This window comes from Caretta caretta, chromosome 8 (assembly GCF_965140235.1).
Source record: "Caretta caretta isolate rCarCar2 chromosome 8, rCarCar1.hap1, whole genome shotgun sequence".
Classification (NCBI taxonomy): Eukaryota; Metazoa; Chordata; order Testudines; family Cheloniidae; genus Caretta; species Caretta caretta.
The window spans coordinates 87,926,587-87,940,408 of NC_134213.1; the positions used below are offsets into that span (position 1 = coordinate 87,926,587).

General features: G+C 42.7%; 1 protein-coding gene across 2 annotated transcripts in view; it reads left to right on the forward strand.

The window, feature by feature from the left end:
* The first annotated feature begins 4 nt into the window (after positions 1 to 4).
* Positions 5 to 13,822, forward strand: part of ANKRD13C (ankyrin repeat domain 13C) — a 51,492-nt gene continuing 37,674 nt past the window's right edge. The window contains exons 1-3 of one of the 2 annotated variants that reach the window (XM_048859825.2): positions 5 to 616; positions 3,294 to 3,338; positions 13,400 to 13,441. In XM_048859825.2, the coding sequence (XP_048715782.1) occupies positions 256 to 616; positions 3,294 to 3,338; positions 13,400 to 13,441 (448 nt within the window). In that variant the 5' untranslated portion in view covers positions 5 to 255. The remainder of the gene's footprint in view (positions 617 to 3,293; positions 3,339 to 13,399; positions 13,442 to 13,822) is intronic. The other variant, XM_048859826.2, reaches the window with a different exon arrangement.

Sequence of the window (13,822 nt, forward strand, 5' to 3'; positions counted from 1 at the left end):
CCGGGCCGCGGGGCTCTCGCGAGATCGCTTCGACAAGATGGCGGCGCGGTCGAGCCGCTGAGCGGAGCGGCCGGAGGGGGAAGGGGGTAGGCAGACTGTCGGCTCCCCTGAGCCTGCTGCGTCCGGGCTGTTTCCCGTAGGGGATGCTGACGGGACGGGACTCGCCGCCGCGGCTCTGAGTGCCTCGTCCCCCCAGCAGCGCCTCCGGCGAGTCTCCCCGGCGGGGCCCCCCGGTCCCCGGGGCCGCCGCTGGCGATGACCGGAGAGAAGCTGCGCTCGCTGCGCAGGGACCACAAGCCCAGCAAGGAGGACGGGGACCTGCTGGAGCCTGGCGAGGAGGAGGCGGCGCCCGCGCCCGGAGGCGTCTTCACGGGGGGCCGTGGGAGCAGCGGCAAGGGCGGCCGCGCGGGGGGCCACCGCATCTTCAGCAGCCACCACCACCGGCTGCAGCTGAAGGGGGCCCCGGCCCCCGCCACCCCGGGGGGAGTCAGCCCCGCCGCGGAGCCCGACAAGTGCCCGGGACACTTCCCGGTTCACGAGTGCGTCTTCAAGGGGGACGTGAGGCGGCTCTCGGCACTGATCCGCACGCAGGGCATCGGCCAGAAGGACAGTCATGGTGAGTGTTGCCCCGACCCGCGCCTGCGGACAGCAGCCAGGGCCTCGCAGAGACTTCTCCTCACCCTCCGCTCCCAGGAGAGAGCCCACCGCCGCCGTCCCTGTGCTCCGCCCTCGAGCTGCCAGAAGGACAGGCTGGCTGACCACTTTCTTTGGGAATTCCCCGCTAGCCCAGTGGGTGCACCCTCCCGAACCCACCCATCTGTCATCTACAGTCAGGGCATCTCCCAGAAAGATGGCCATGAGCAGTGTGCCATAGGTTGCTTCCCAAGTTACTTTCAGGAACCCCCTTATCCAGACCCCAGACATTTGGTCAGAAGGACAGCCACGTTTCCCATTTCTTGGGGTTGCACCTCAGAAAAGCAATCATAGTGGGTGATTCTTCTTTGAAGCTCCCCCAAACGGTGGTCCACAGCTGGGAGCATAGTGCAGAATGATAACCACAGTGCCAGGGAGAGACATTTCCCTTCCATTTTCTCCCCTGCCCAACTACCAGTACTTTCTAGGAGGAAATTTTCCACAGTGATCTGCACCCAGGGCAAAGGTTTATATGATAAACCCTGGTAAGGTCTTGGGAAGGTTCCCCACTATCCCATTCTCCATTGGATGAGGCTTTCAGCATTGATCTGCATCCATGGGATGCATCAGATGGATTGGTGGGGAGATATTTCCACCCCACTCTGCTTATAGAGAGACTCCCCCATTCCTTCCCATTTACCTATGTGATACATTATCTTGGCTTCCGTTCCCCTCTCTGGGGGAAAAAACCTTCCCATATATGAAACTACAGAATCAGTCAGAAAGATGACAGTGAGTTTCTTAATTTTCTTCCCCATATACTCTGGGGGGGAGACTCTTTATTCAGACACCCTGTGACATTACATTACAATCTGGACTGATGAACAGCTGTCCCCTCTCAGTTGTCTAACTTGCCTTTTACACTGCTTTGCTGTGAGAGCTACCAGTCCTGGTCTGGTCACACTAAGGGTTTGTCTACACTGCACACATTTTAGCGACATGGCTGTGGCGCTACAGCTGTGTTGCTAAAAGGCATGCAGTGTAGCCACTGTTGGCAAGAGAGCTCTCCTGCAGACAGAAAACTTCCACCCCCAACAAGCGGTGGTAGTTTTGACAAACCACTTCAAAGCTTTTCGTAGGCAAAACTTTTTTCTTTCAGGTGGGTGGTTTTTTTCACACCCCGAACAATAAATGTCTTTATTATTCAGTCCAGTGTTGACAAAGCCACAGTCTCCCTCATTAAATTATACTGCAAGAGTGCTACAGCCAGTACCCCTTCCATCACACTGCAGAGCAACACCAGCAAATTCCCAGCCCCAGACTTTCCCCCAGAAATGTACCTCTTGTACTGCCCAGCACTGTTCTGGATAATACAAGCTCATATAAAGTCCATCATTTTATTAATAGAAAACGATGTGCACAAATCCTGTTATCCCAAATGGAGCTTCCCAAACACTTCAATCCAAACACACTTGTCTCGATAAAACAATAAAACGAGTTCATTAACTAGAGAAAGATAGATTTTAAGTGATTATAAGTAATGAAATATAAAAGTCAGAATTGGTTAAAAGAAAATAAAAGTAAATCTCAACTAATGCCTAACTTAACAAGCTAGAGTGAAATCAAAGCAAAGGTCTCTCTCATCACATGTTTTAGCATTCTTACTGGCTGAACCTTTCATTCAGGATCCCTCCCCAAGTCCAAAGCTGTTTCCTTTATTCTTTAGGTGTTTTGGATGCCGTGGGTAGAGAGAAAGGAGAAATAATTTGGTTCATCTCCTCTCTCTAGCTCTTTCTCTTGTTTGTGAATCATCTCCTGCTGTGGTTCAGGAGACAGCCTATGTGGATTGGAACCCCCAGCTGTTCGTTTGTCAAGATGTAGATTTTCACCCACATCCTCTTTCCTGCCAAAGTATTGCCACTTAATCAGATGATGGTCCATTTGGTTTTGATGATACCTGGCTGAGGCACTGGATAGCCTTTTGTCTCTGGGGAACTGGTTTTGGGTACTCCCCCCCAGACTTGGAACATGTCGAGTAATAGCATACAGAGGAATCCTGTAACTTTACATGCAAAGTTGCCACACATACTTTACCTGGACAATAATGATCAGCAAGTTATGAGTTTTCAAATAATACCTCACAAGGCATACTTTGCACCAAATTTATTATAATCCTGTAAAAGAGGTGAACATAGGAGTACAGCTACTGCATGCCCACTTTAAGGACTGGTGGGATTGGGACAGTTCAGAATTTGGAGGAGAATCCTGGGGATATTGCTTCCCTAGGAGGCCTTCCTCTCATCCAGAAGCACTGGATTAGCCAGAAGCCATGGGGTTGAGTAGAAGAATAATTACGGCCAGTTCTTCTTACTGAACCAATCTCCCTTCCACTGTGGTGAGGCCCTCATCATCTTGCCTACCCCCTTTATTGTGAATTCCTTTCAAGCTTTCCTATTACGGTTTGTCAGGATAGATCCTTTGGGGCCAGATTCTTTCCTACTTCTTATCCAAGTGGATTCCCTGACACTATTCTTCTGCTATCTCTATTTGTGGTAGTCTTGTGTGGAACCTGGCAGTTAGCGATAGACTTGCTTACTATGATTTTTCTATCTCTTTGCAAAAGTAGAATTCATTCTCTCCCTCCTTCTGCCCCACAACAGCAGAGATTGAAGCCTTTCATCCTGAAACTATTGATGTAAACACAGGTTAGTGAACTGCATTGTAGTGTAAGGCTGTAAAAGCTTCCAATATGTAACATCTTTTCACATGCTCATAACTTGCCGACGATCTATGTTTGTGCAAATTCACCTCTGGACATTCATCAGTTTTGGCTGGGGAAAAACTTTAAAATAGTCAGAAGTGATTGAAAAATCACTTCCACGCATGCTCTAAGACTTGAGTGGAAGGATTTGAGCAGAGTTTTTTCCCAGCTGAAGGACACTCTGGATGAGTGATTGTAATGTAAACTCTTGCAAACAAAAATCCTCCAAAAAGATTCTGTAAAGTTGTGGATAGGAAAAAATAGGATATGTGGGGGGAAATATGAGGATTTATTTTTTAATGCAAGTGTAGGGCCTGTAACTTGTGATGTACACTTTGCAAATTCTTCATTTTGTTTTTAAATAAAAAATCTTTCCTTTGCTATGATACAGCTATCATAATGTAAACAAATGTACTACTGCCCTACTGATGTAGCCTAATAGAATACAGTTTCTAGATGTACAAGAGCAATGGCAAAGACTTGCCTCCTTCCCTAATTCATAAGGTTTGGACTTTCAAAGCCTGATCAAGGTCCCTAAAATACCAGTATTATCTTAAACCTGAAGTTTTCCGATTAAACAAATAGAGGATAAATCTGGAAAAATGGCAGGGAAGAAGGGGAAGGGATCTGCCTGCACTTACAAGATCTGCACGTGCCTCTAGGGAGGATGACTCTATATATACAAATTTTAATCTACAACTTTATTCAGCCTTACAGACTCTAAGTAACTTTCTTTCTGGTTCCTTGGATAGTTGTGTAAAATAGGTTTTACTATACCAAAAGAGCTTCATTTGTTGTCAGAAGCTTGTTGTCCACACTCGCTTTATGGCTGTTTGTATATGCATTGTGGCATCATGTTAAGGGAAAAGTTGGATTTTTGTACTAACTGTTCCATGAAAACCATTAATTTGGTTTTTAGACTCCATCATCTTCATAATAGTGAATCAAAAGTGTACAAACACTTGCAGCTAGAGCCTTTGAATCTCTGCTTGTACAGGTGCTGGATTTTGCATATGTGCTTATAAAAATGTTTTGTGCATGTAAACCCTGGAACCTAAAACACGTTTAAAACATGCATGTGCACTAGTGCTAGCTTGGATGAGCCCCCAGTGAAAGTCTGATCCTAAATGTGCAAAAACTCAATATCTAGTGAACTTCAGTCTCTTAATCTGGTCTGTCATCAGTTGTTTTATGGTGACAGGTTGCAAACTAATTTGATTTTCTCTCTTTCCAAACTCTTGCACTAATACGCACAACAGCCACTTGACGTTTTCATAATCATTTAAATAGCTGTTAGTACAAATTGACTTCTTATGCATGTCAGACCCTTAATAGTTGCAAAACTATAATGATCCAGTGGCTTATTTTCCAAAGCTGGCAACATTAATTAGAACTTGTGGCATCAGATGCATGGTATACATGACAGTTTTTAGGACAAACTAAGGTGGTGGCTGCAAAAGTAAAGTGTGGAATGAGAATGAACCTGATCATTGATAGTCTGTATTTTCCATAAGTAACTGACCCTGAAGAAGAGCTCTGTAAGCTTAAAAGCTTGTTTGACTCACCAACAGAAGTTGGTCCAATAAAAGATATTACCTCACCCACCTTTCTCTCTAATATTGTGGTATCAATACAGTTACAACAATACTGCATACTATGACGTTGTCACGGGTTCGGTATTTCATTCTCTTCCAAACATACCTCCTGCTTCTTCTAAATTGCATCAAGTCCAAGGATGTTGCATGAGGCTCCTCCTTCTTTATTTATATATACTACATTGTACTACTCTCATTTCCTCTTTTTGTATTACTCCAGTAATAGGCTGCTTAATCTCTGTCCTTTCGTGTATGTGATATCAATCACTGTAAAAAGCAAGGTCTTACAGCCTTTTACAGTAACTTCCTATTTCATAAGTGACTTGCGTGGTGCTTCTGTTGTAGAATGGATTCTATTATAAAAGGGGTTCTCTTATAACACAGATTTTACAATAGTGTTGCATATGTTAGTGCTCTAATAGCATTAAATCAAAATTCCTTACAGTAAAGTATCATAAAAAGCTGGTTTTAGTCGTGTCATAATTTACGGTGTACAAAAAGTAAGAGTAAGAAAAGTTAATCTTACTACATGGCTGTTACAGATGGTTTCTGATTGCTACTAATTTTGCATTAGAATTTCTAAAAATGGGTAAAATTTTAGACTTTTAGTTGTCAACTGTAGTTGTAATTTAATTTAGTTGTAATTAGATTGTAGCAATCCTAACACTATTTTTTAAAAAATCTATATTATAGCTTCCCTAGACATAATATTTGATAATACTCTTGAGAAGCCTTATTTTCAGTGCCATAATTAATAAGCCTAAGGTGACTCGCACATTTAATATGGAGTTCAATAAGACTGTTGTATGCTAGGATTGCTGACAAGCCAAAGTCAGGCCCTGTAGGTTTCTTAGATTAGGCTAAACTGGCTAGTGGAGGTGCTCTGCAAAAAGTTGTGCCATGATTGGTTTTCAGTGATAATCTGTTACAAACTAGTCACTCGTAGTTCGTATTGAAATAGTTATTCTCCTTTTTTAGGGCGGAGGGAATATTTGTTAGACGCCCTTCCGTTAAAACATTGTTGTAAGTGTGTATTGTCACTGGGTGCAAGTTTCTATCTTGAACTTTACTTTCTTTAGTTCTTCTATGGGTTGTTACTACAATCAAGGATTTTTGTATCATCTTTCCACTGTTCATGCTGAAATCAAACCGAATTCTTAGTTTCTTTCAGGTCATTGGTCACACCTTGTTCTGTTTCGATCAGGTCATAATTTACATGTATTCACTCTTTTTGATACAGAGCTGAAGTATTTTAGTTTCTGGGACTCAAAACTTGCTTCTTGCTTTTTTTTTTCATTCCCTAGTGGGAAACTTATCTCATCTGTATCTGCTGAGTCTTAGGATCCATTGATTGCTGAGTTATCCTCTGCTTCTAATTTTGTTTTCAGATCCTTTAGGCTTAAGTTTACTTAAGAAATCCATATTTGGGGTAAGGGAGGGAGAAACAGGATCTCTTGGGTTAATTAAGCTCTTTGGGGCAGGGACAGTCACTTTTGTGTTTGTACAGTGTCGTGTAAAATAGGGCCAAACCTGAAGCTGTGGCCTTCAGGTGCTACCACAATATAAATGTTTTAATCATGTTGTTGGTTGACATCTCCTTTCAACACTAGGTGAGGTCTTTCCAGGTCAGAACACTGACTGGGAAGCATGGGAAAAGTTTGCCATTTCCTGTACTGAACTTGTGTTGTGGTGAACAAAATAGAAGACTTCAGCTCTTAGGACTACCACCCAGAACCTTGCATGAACACTTACATTCAGGCAATAACAAGTGAACAATTTTACACACCTTCTTGCTGTTATGCAAAGCATTTTTCTAAGTAAAACCTTACAACATGCATGAGCTTTTGTTTTATTTTTGGTCTTCAGTGCTCTCTTGGCTGTTTCTACAATGTTTATAGCTTATTCAGGACCCATGACTCAATTTTAATAAGTCAGTTTGTTTTTCATATCATTCCATTAGTCATATGATTGAACTTGCATTTGAAATGCAAACGAGTATAAAAATTTCTTGCTGTCTTTTCAAGCTGTCTCAACCTCAGTGCCCCTACTGGCGTAATCCGGTCCAGGGCCAGCCATGTCTTTTTTGATATTATATTCTTGAAATACTACTCTACTCCACAGCCTCTTCCCTTGTGCCCTCTTCAAACCGATTCATCACCACAGCCCCTTTTGAGAGTGTCTTATCCTGTGATAATTGTGTAGAAGATGCTTCAGTATTTTTAACATTTAAAAAAGCACTTTTGTCTGATTTAATTCATTTACTAGTGCTGTGTGCATAATATAGTATTATGAATGCTTAATTCCAAACTAAAGCATTTTTCAAGTAAATATTCCTTGCACTTTTAAGCAGTATGTTCACATTCTTAAATAAGTTTAGGAAACTAACAATCTAACTTAATGGGCTTGATTTAAAAAATAAAAGATGGGAGGGTGAGTTAAGGCCCTCAATATTTGGCCATATATCAACATACTTTTGAATGTTAAGGTGTTAGTACCATGGCTTTTAAAAACAAATTCTCAACTGTTGTTCAGTGTGGAAGATTCCTGTGCCAGCAGACTCCTATCCCATCTTCGAGCAACCCCTTTTCACTTTACAGTAGTAAAATAATGTTCTGTTTGTGCACTTCATCTAATGTTCTACATTGTTAGGTATCGATATAATTTTTTTACAATGTAACTTGCATTTCTTGCTTTTATACTACCTTTCCATTTGCTTTCACTCTTCTCATAATAGATCACAATGTTTCTTCATTACCATCTGTGTCTTCCTATGTTGTGCTTTGTACTGTTTCCCCATTTTCCCCTTACTTCTCTCCTTCATAACTCTCCCCCTCTACCAAACTTTTTCTAACTTATCCCATCAGCGTTCTCTCCCTCCATGCTCCTCTACTCACAGAAACATAGGCCAGGCAGCTAATGGAAAGAAGACTAAGGACCAGTGTGAAAGAATGGTGGCCTTATTGTTCAAAGGCAATGCCCAGGTGAGAAGCAAAGATATTTTTCTGAACAAATTGCTGTCAAAGGTGAGGGTGCTGGGATTCCTATTAGAGTACTGTTCCTGGATTTTGCTTAAGGAACTTCAGCCTCTGTCTGATAAATTGGCTGCTGGGGAAAAAGGAGAACTTTCTCTTTTCTTACCCCAGACTTTCCTCACACTAGAACCTTCTGACTTTTGAAATTACCGTTGAGAATCTGTTACTTTACCACTCCTCTAGCTTCCTGGCTAATGTAATGTGTATATCTCATTTTTTCCTTGTTGTCCCTCATCTGTCCTATCAACCTGTTCTGTTGTCTTATAGTTGGTCTGCAAGAGCTTTGGGGCAGGGACCCCACTTGTTATGTTCTTGTACAGTGCCTAGCACAATCCCGGTCCCTGACTGAGGCTCTACTCTACTCTTCCATGATTTTTTAATTTATTTTTTAAGTCCATTTCCCTGCTGACTATGTCCAGTGACTGCATCTGTTGCTGAGAGCTTTCTCAGTCACGGATAGAATGAAATTGGTCAGAGTTCTGAATAGCACTTATGTAAAGTAGTAAGACTCTGGTTAGTTTTCATTTTTGTTATAGCTGGGCAAAGTGCTGAGACCTGCTGGCACTAAAATGTGTATAGCAATAAGAAAAATAGGGAAGTATTTTTTTCTTGATCTCCCTTTCTAGTTCTTATGCACTAACAAAGGTGCGATATTTGGGTAGCAAACACTGTTGGAGGACATTAAATTTCAATGAAAAAAAGTGTTGACTTCGAATTAGTGGAAAATTTATATTATTATTAAGTTTTATAAACTACTTAGAATCTACATTTGAGACCTGAACTATTGTTGCATCCCTTTTTTTAATAGGCATTTTGCTGGCACTCATTGGTGTAATCATCTTGATCATTCTGCAAAGCTTTATAAATACTATTCAGCTATTTGAGATTCCAGGAGCCTGTTAGATCAACACAGTGTATTTAGAGTATTGGTTATACAGCTTCATAGGTGAGTGTGATACTTGACAGCCCCCCCCCCCAAATAAATAGTTGTGAGGCACCTACCCAGAGGATACTACAATCCGAATTAGCTATAGTAGAGCTAGGGTGATGGAGTACGGGAGGTTAAGGGTGTGACAGGATCTCCGGGGTGCAGCCTGGGACTGTGAGAGCGCTGTGACCCTTAACTCTCCAGCCTGGGTTGTCTCTCTCAATGCTTTGCTAGTAACAAGCACAAACCCATCCAGGTGCGGTTACTGTTCAGTACAACTGCATGTGGAGCCCCACACCCAGCTAGATTGAATGAATGCTCCCAGAGTCACTCATGAATCTCAGAGAGAGTCACCAGCCAAATTCTCCCAGCCTTGTACCCTAGGAATATACTGTCTTGCGCTGCTCAAGACCCTTTCTTGAGCAGATAGTATAATTCTACTCTCACTAAAATGTGTATAGCAATAAGAAAAATAGGGAAGTATTTTCTTTCTCGAGCAATGCAAGTTTATTAATTGGTTTACCACTTCATCAATGGAAAGTGGATATACACCAGCTTTTGAAAACCTGAGCAGATTTACCAAGCACTTCAGACAAACTCGCCGTTAAAGATAAAGAGTTAATCAAGTTTATTGATTACAAAAGATAGGTTTTAAGTGATTATAAGTGATAGGCAAAAAGTCAGAGTGGTTACCAAAATAAAATATAAGCACATAGTCTAAACCAGGGTCTCAAACTCAAATGACCACATGAAGACTAGTGCATTGGCCCGAGGGCTGCATTACTGACACCCTCCCCTCGCTGCCTCCGGCCCCGCCCCCACCCCTTCCATGTCCCCACTCCAACCCCTTCCCCGAAGTTTCCACCTGAACTCCGCCCTCTCCCTACCCCCAGGGAAGGGTGTGGAGTGCAGCAGGGGGTTGGGGTGCAGGAGAGGTGTGGGATGTGGGAGGGGGCTCAGGGCAGGAAGTTGGGGCCTGCCCTGGCCCCGCTCCACTCTGCTCCACTCCAGGAAGCAGCCAGAACCACGTCCCTGCTGCTCCGGCGGGGGGGCGCGGAAAGGGCTCCGTATGCTGCTCCTCCAGGTACCTCCCCCGAAGCTTCCATTGGCTGCGGTTCCCTGTTCCCGGCCAATGGGAGCTGCAGGGGGCAGTGCCTGGAAGCAATGCATGGAGCCCTCTGTGTGCCCCTGCCCCGCCCCGTACGGACATGGTGCTGGGAGCAGTGCGGGGCTTGCGGCGCCGGGGGGGCAATCTTGGCCCGCGGGCTGCAGTTTGCCCACCCCAGCCCGGAGGTAGGTGGGGGGCGGGGAGCTTGGTGGCCTGAAGGAAATAGCCCCGCAGGCCACGTGTTTGAGACCCCTTGTCTAAACTCTCAACCCTATGAGACTGGGCAACATCTAGATTAAGCGGGTTTTTTTTCAGCCCACTGGATATTGCAGTTCATATTTCAGACCTGGGCTAGTCTCCTCTGTTGGAGTCTTTAGTCTTCTGAGAGTCCTTGTTGCTTGCAGCATAGGTCGGGGGAGGAAAAAAGGCCAAGCATGAGGCCCCTGTGTTCTGTTTTATACCCTTACTACATGTGCTTGGAGAACACAAATCCAGGCATGTCTGGTGGGCATTACTGAGTCACCACTAGGCAAGGTTGAGTGATTCTCCTGGTGTGGCCTTGTGCAAGTGACTCATTGCATTGTAGCTCCCTTGGTGGATAATGGCTGTTGAACACCTGTCCAGTCATTGGTTATCCCCCTAGTTTTGTCTTTGGGGAGCTAGTATCTGGGCGCTTTGCAGACCCACAGCATATTTTAGTGAGAACCATACAACACAATCTCATAACTTCATATGCATTAATGATGTACATATTTAGATGGAACAATGGGTTTCAGCAGATTGTAACTTTTCCCGTGATACCTTACAAGGCATGCTTTATATGCAATATCACAGTTATATACAAATGATGAATTTGGGGGTTACGGGGCATTCCCTTGGGGTGTAGAGTGTCTCAAAGGGTTATAAAGATCATTGCCTTTCTAGAAGGTAAACATTTCCAGTGCCTGCACTTAGAATCTACACTCTGCAACATAGTAGGGGAAATTTTGTATGTATAATAATGTATATAGTGGCATATTTAGAGGCACTCAAGATAATGTATCTTCTTTACCCTGGTATTTTTCAATACTTAAGAAATCCCTGTCAAAGTGTAAATTTAGAACTGGGAATTTTTAATACTTAAAATTACAGTTGTGTTTATTTTGTTGTTGGAACTGTCCAGAGGTCTAATTACAGTTCTCTCTTCCCTTTTTCTTTGGAAATGTTGTACTTGCTATTCCAGTTCTTTAGTAGCAGTTTATTCTTATGCTTTCTTGTAAAGTATCTAGTGACGAGTCTATTTTAAGCCTTTTAAGTAACCTGAAGGATTGACTGCCTTTAGCAATACTGTCTCCCCTGCCCTCCCCTCCCCTCATCCCAAAGTAGGAAGTTATGCAGATTTGAGACTTATCAAGTGTTGTTGATGGTCTAACTATGTTTGTTTGACCACAGAGACTTTTTTTGTTACATGTTAAAGGAGGTTTAATATATATAATTTAAAAATAACAGATATTGCTCTAACCCAGTGGTCCCAAAGCTTTTTACCTCGCCCCCCCCCCATTATCCTGTCGTGCCCCTCCCCCCACCGAGGCTCGGGGAAGGGAGGGGACGTGGTAAGAGGGCCAGGGCAGCTAAGACTCCAGGCACAGACCAGGAGTGGAGCTGGGTGGTGCTCCCTCCTCGCACACCCCAAATGTTTCTCTGTGCCCCCATGGGCGTGTGCCCCGTAGTTTGGGGACCTCTGCTCTAACCAGTCGCATGGCCTTTATACTGAAGGGTGGAGTATTACATTTCACTAGCTGTCTAATTCCATACTACTAAAACTGGTTTAGTATTGCTTCATGTCTGGAGAAAAAAAAAATAAAACATGCTCTCAGACTGTCTAAAGTTGCTCACAAGAGTGAGTACCAATCTCAGGACAGACTGAAGAAGCAGTGCACAAACCCCAAACTGAGTTCTATATGTAGATTTCACCAATCAAGTGTGAACTCCTCAAGAGCTATAACAGGCTTAACATGGAGTCACAGAGAGTTCTTTTGGGTACTCTGGTCTATTTTGCTATCCAAGCAAGCTTTCCTTTGTGATAGATGGTCCCTTACCCCAAAAATCACAACAATATTCAGGTTACTTACTGTTTATTACCCCAGGTCAATTGTACCTTAGATCCTATACCAAAGACAATGCTTGTAGCCAATCCTATCATAAATTAACTAAAGTTATTAACTAAGAAAAAAAAGTTATTTACAAGCTTAATGCAGTAAAAATACACAAATGATTTAGTCTAAGTTTCCAAAAGGGTAATAGAAGTTGCTGTAATATGCAAGCCCTATATGTTCTTTAGGGCTAACCCAGGCCAAACAGCTGGGGATCCCTGGCTTGTGCTTAGAAATCTTCTTCCCTCAGAGTTCAAGCACCATAGAGATACAATTCCTTCTTGCCAGGAATTTTTATTCCCTTCCCCCAGAGTTCAAGTTGATGGGACTTGTCCACCTGCAGTCTCCTCTTTATGGGTATTTGGGGGAGCAATCAACAAAGCCTTTGTTCTTTAACGTTTCACAGTATCTCATTTGGTTTCAATGGGCCTTCTTCATGGGCAGGACCGAACACCTTTGTAGCAAGCCAGCATTCCGATATTAATTAATGCTCCTTTCCTGTTAGATGACTGACACAATTACAGTGCAAACACTTAATGTAACCTTTAACATGGAGTACCAAATTTTTAGATGCAGCCTCCTACAAGCATTTCATAAAGTCTAAACACATTCTTATAAACTTAACGTCTATTGTAACAGTACTAACACACAGGTGAACCAGACTGATTTCCAGCTATGCATTTGTCAGCGTTCAGGGAGGCCTAGGGGCTTTGGCATGATCTGGCACCTTGTTTGGCAGCATCACACATACTCTTTAAAATTTTATCAGAATAACTTTGTGTAGTTGTTGCCCTAGATCTGCTATTCTTGATAAGATTTGAGACTTTTCAACAAATAAGTTTGGGCTATAGTTCTTTGGTTTGGGCTATAGTTCTTACTTTCCTAAAAATAGAATCAGACTTTTTTTTCCTGTTTGAATTGCTAGAAGTAAATTTCAAGGTGTAAATGATACAGAAAACTCTCTTCTTGAAACACTTTTGATGTTGATGTATATTAACACCTTACAGTTTTTGTATCAAAGGAATCATTCATTAAAAAAGAATAACCTTATAACTTTTATATATTTATGGTATCATAGGTTACATTTTCACATTGTTAAAATTAAGTTACTTATGAGCCTTCCTTGAGACACAAGAGCCAACTCCTGAAGAAAGTCTCTCATGGATTCTCGTACTATGAATCTAATGATTTCCATTTTTTTCCACTGCAGGAAACACTCCGTTACATCTTGCTGTGATGTTGGGACATAAAGGTTGGTAAAACTACTTTAAGTATCATATGTTCTCAGATTTCTCTCAAGATTTTAGGGAAGAGAAATGGTTCAAAAAGTTGACTTAAAAAAACTATTTTAATTGAATGTGTTCAGTTACAAGTTGAGGAGGCTTTCAGGAAAAAAAGAGGATACATGAGAATAGAAAAAAACTTGAGAGACTGGGGGTAAAGATGCCGAAACCACGGTTGTAGGAGGGAGCTGAGGGATGAATGGGAGCAGGTTGGAGGTCTTTGGAAACAGGAAAATGAGCTATAATAGGTGGGCATTCACTGGGCACTCTTCTGAGAGTCTAGTTAGAGAATAGGTGGAGAAGGCTTTCCTCTTCTTACAGAGCTATCAGAAAACAGTAAGACTTGGAGG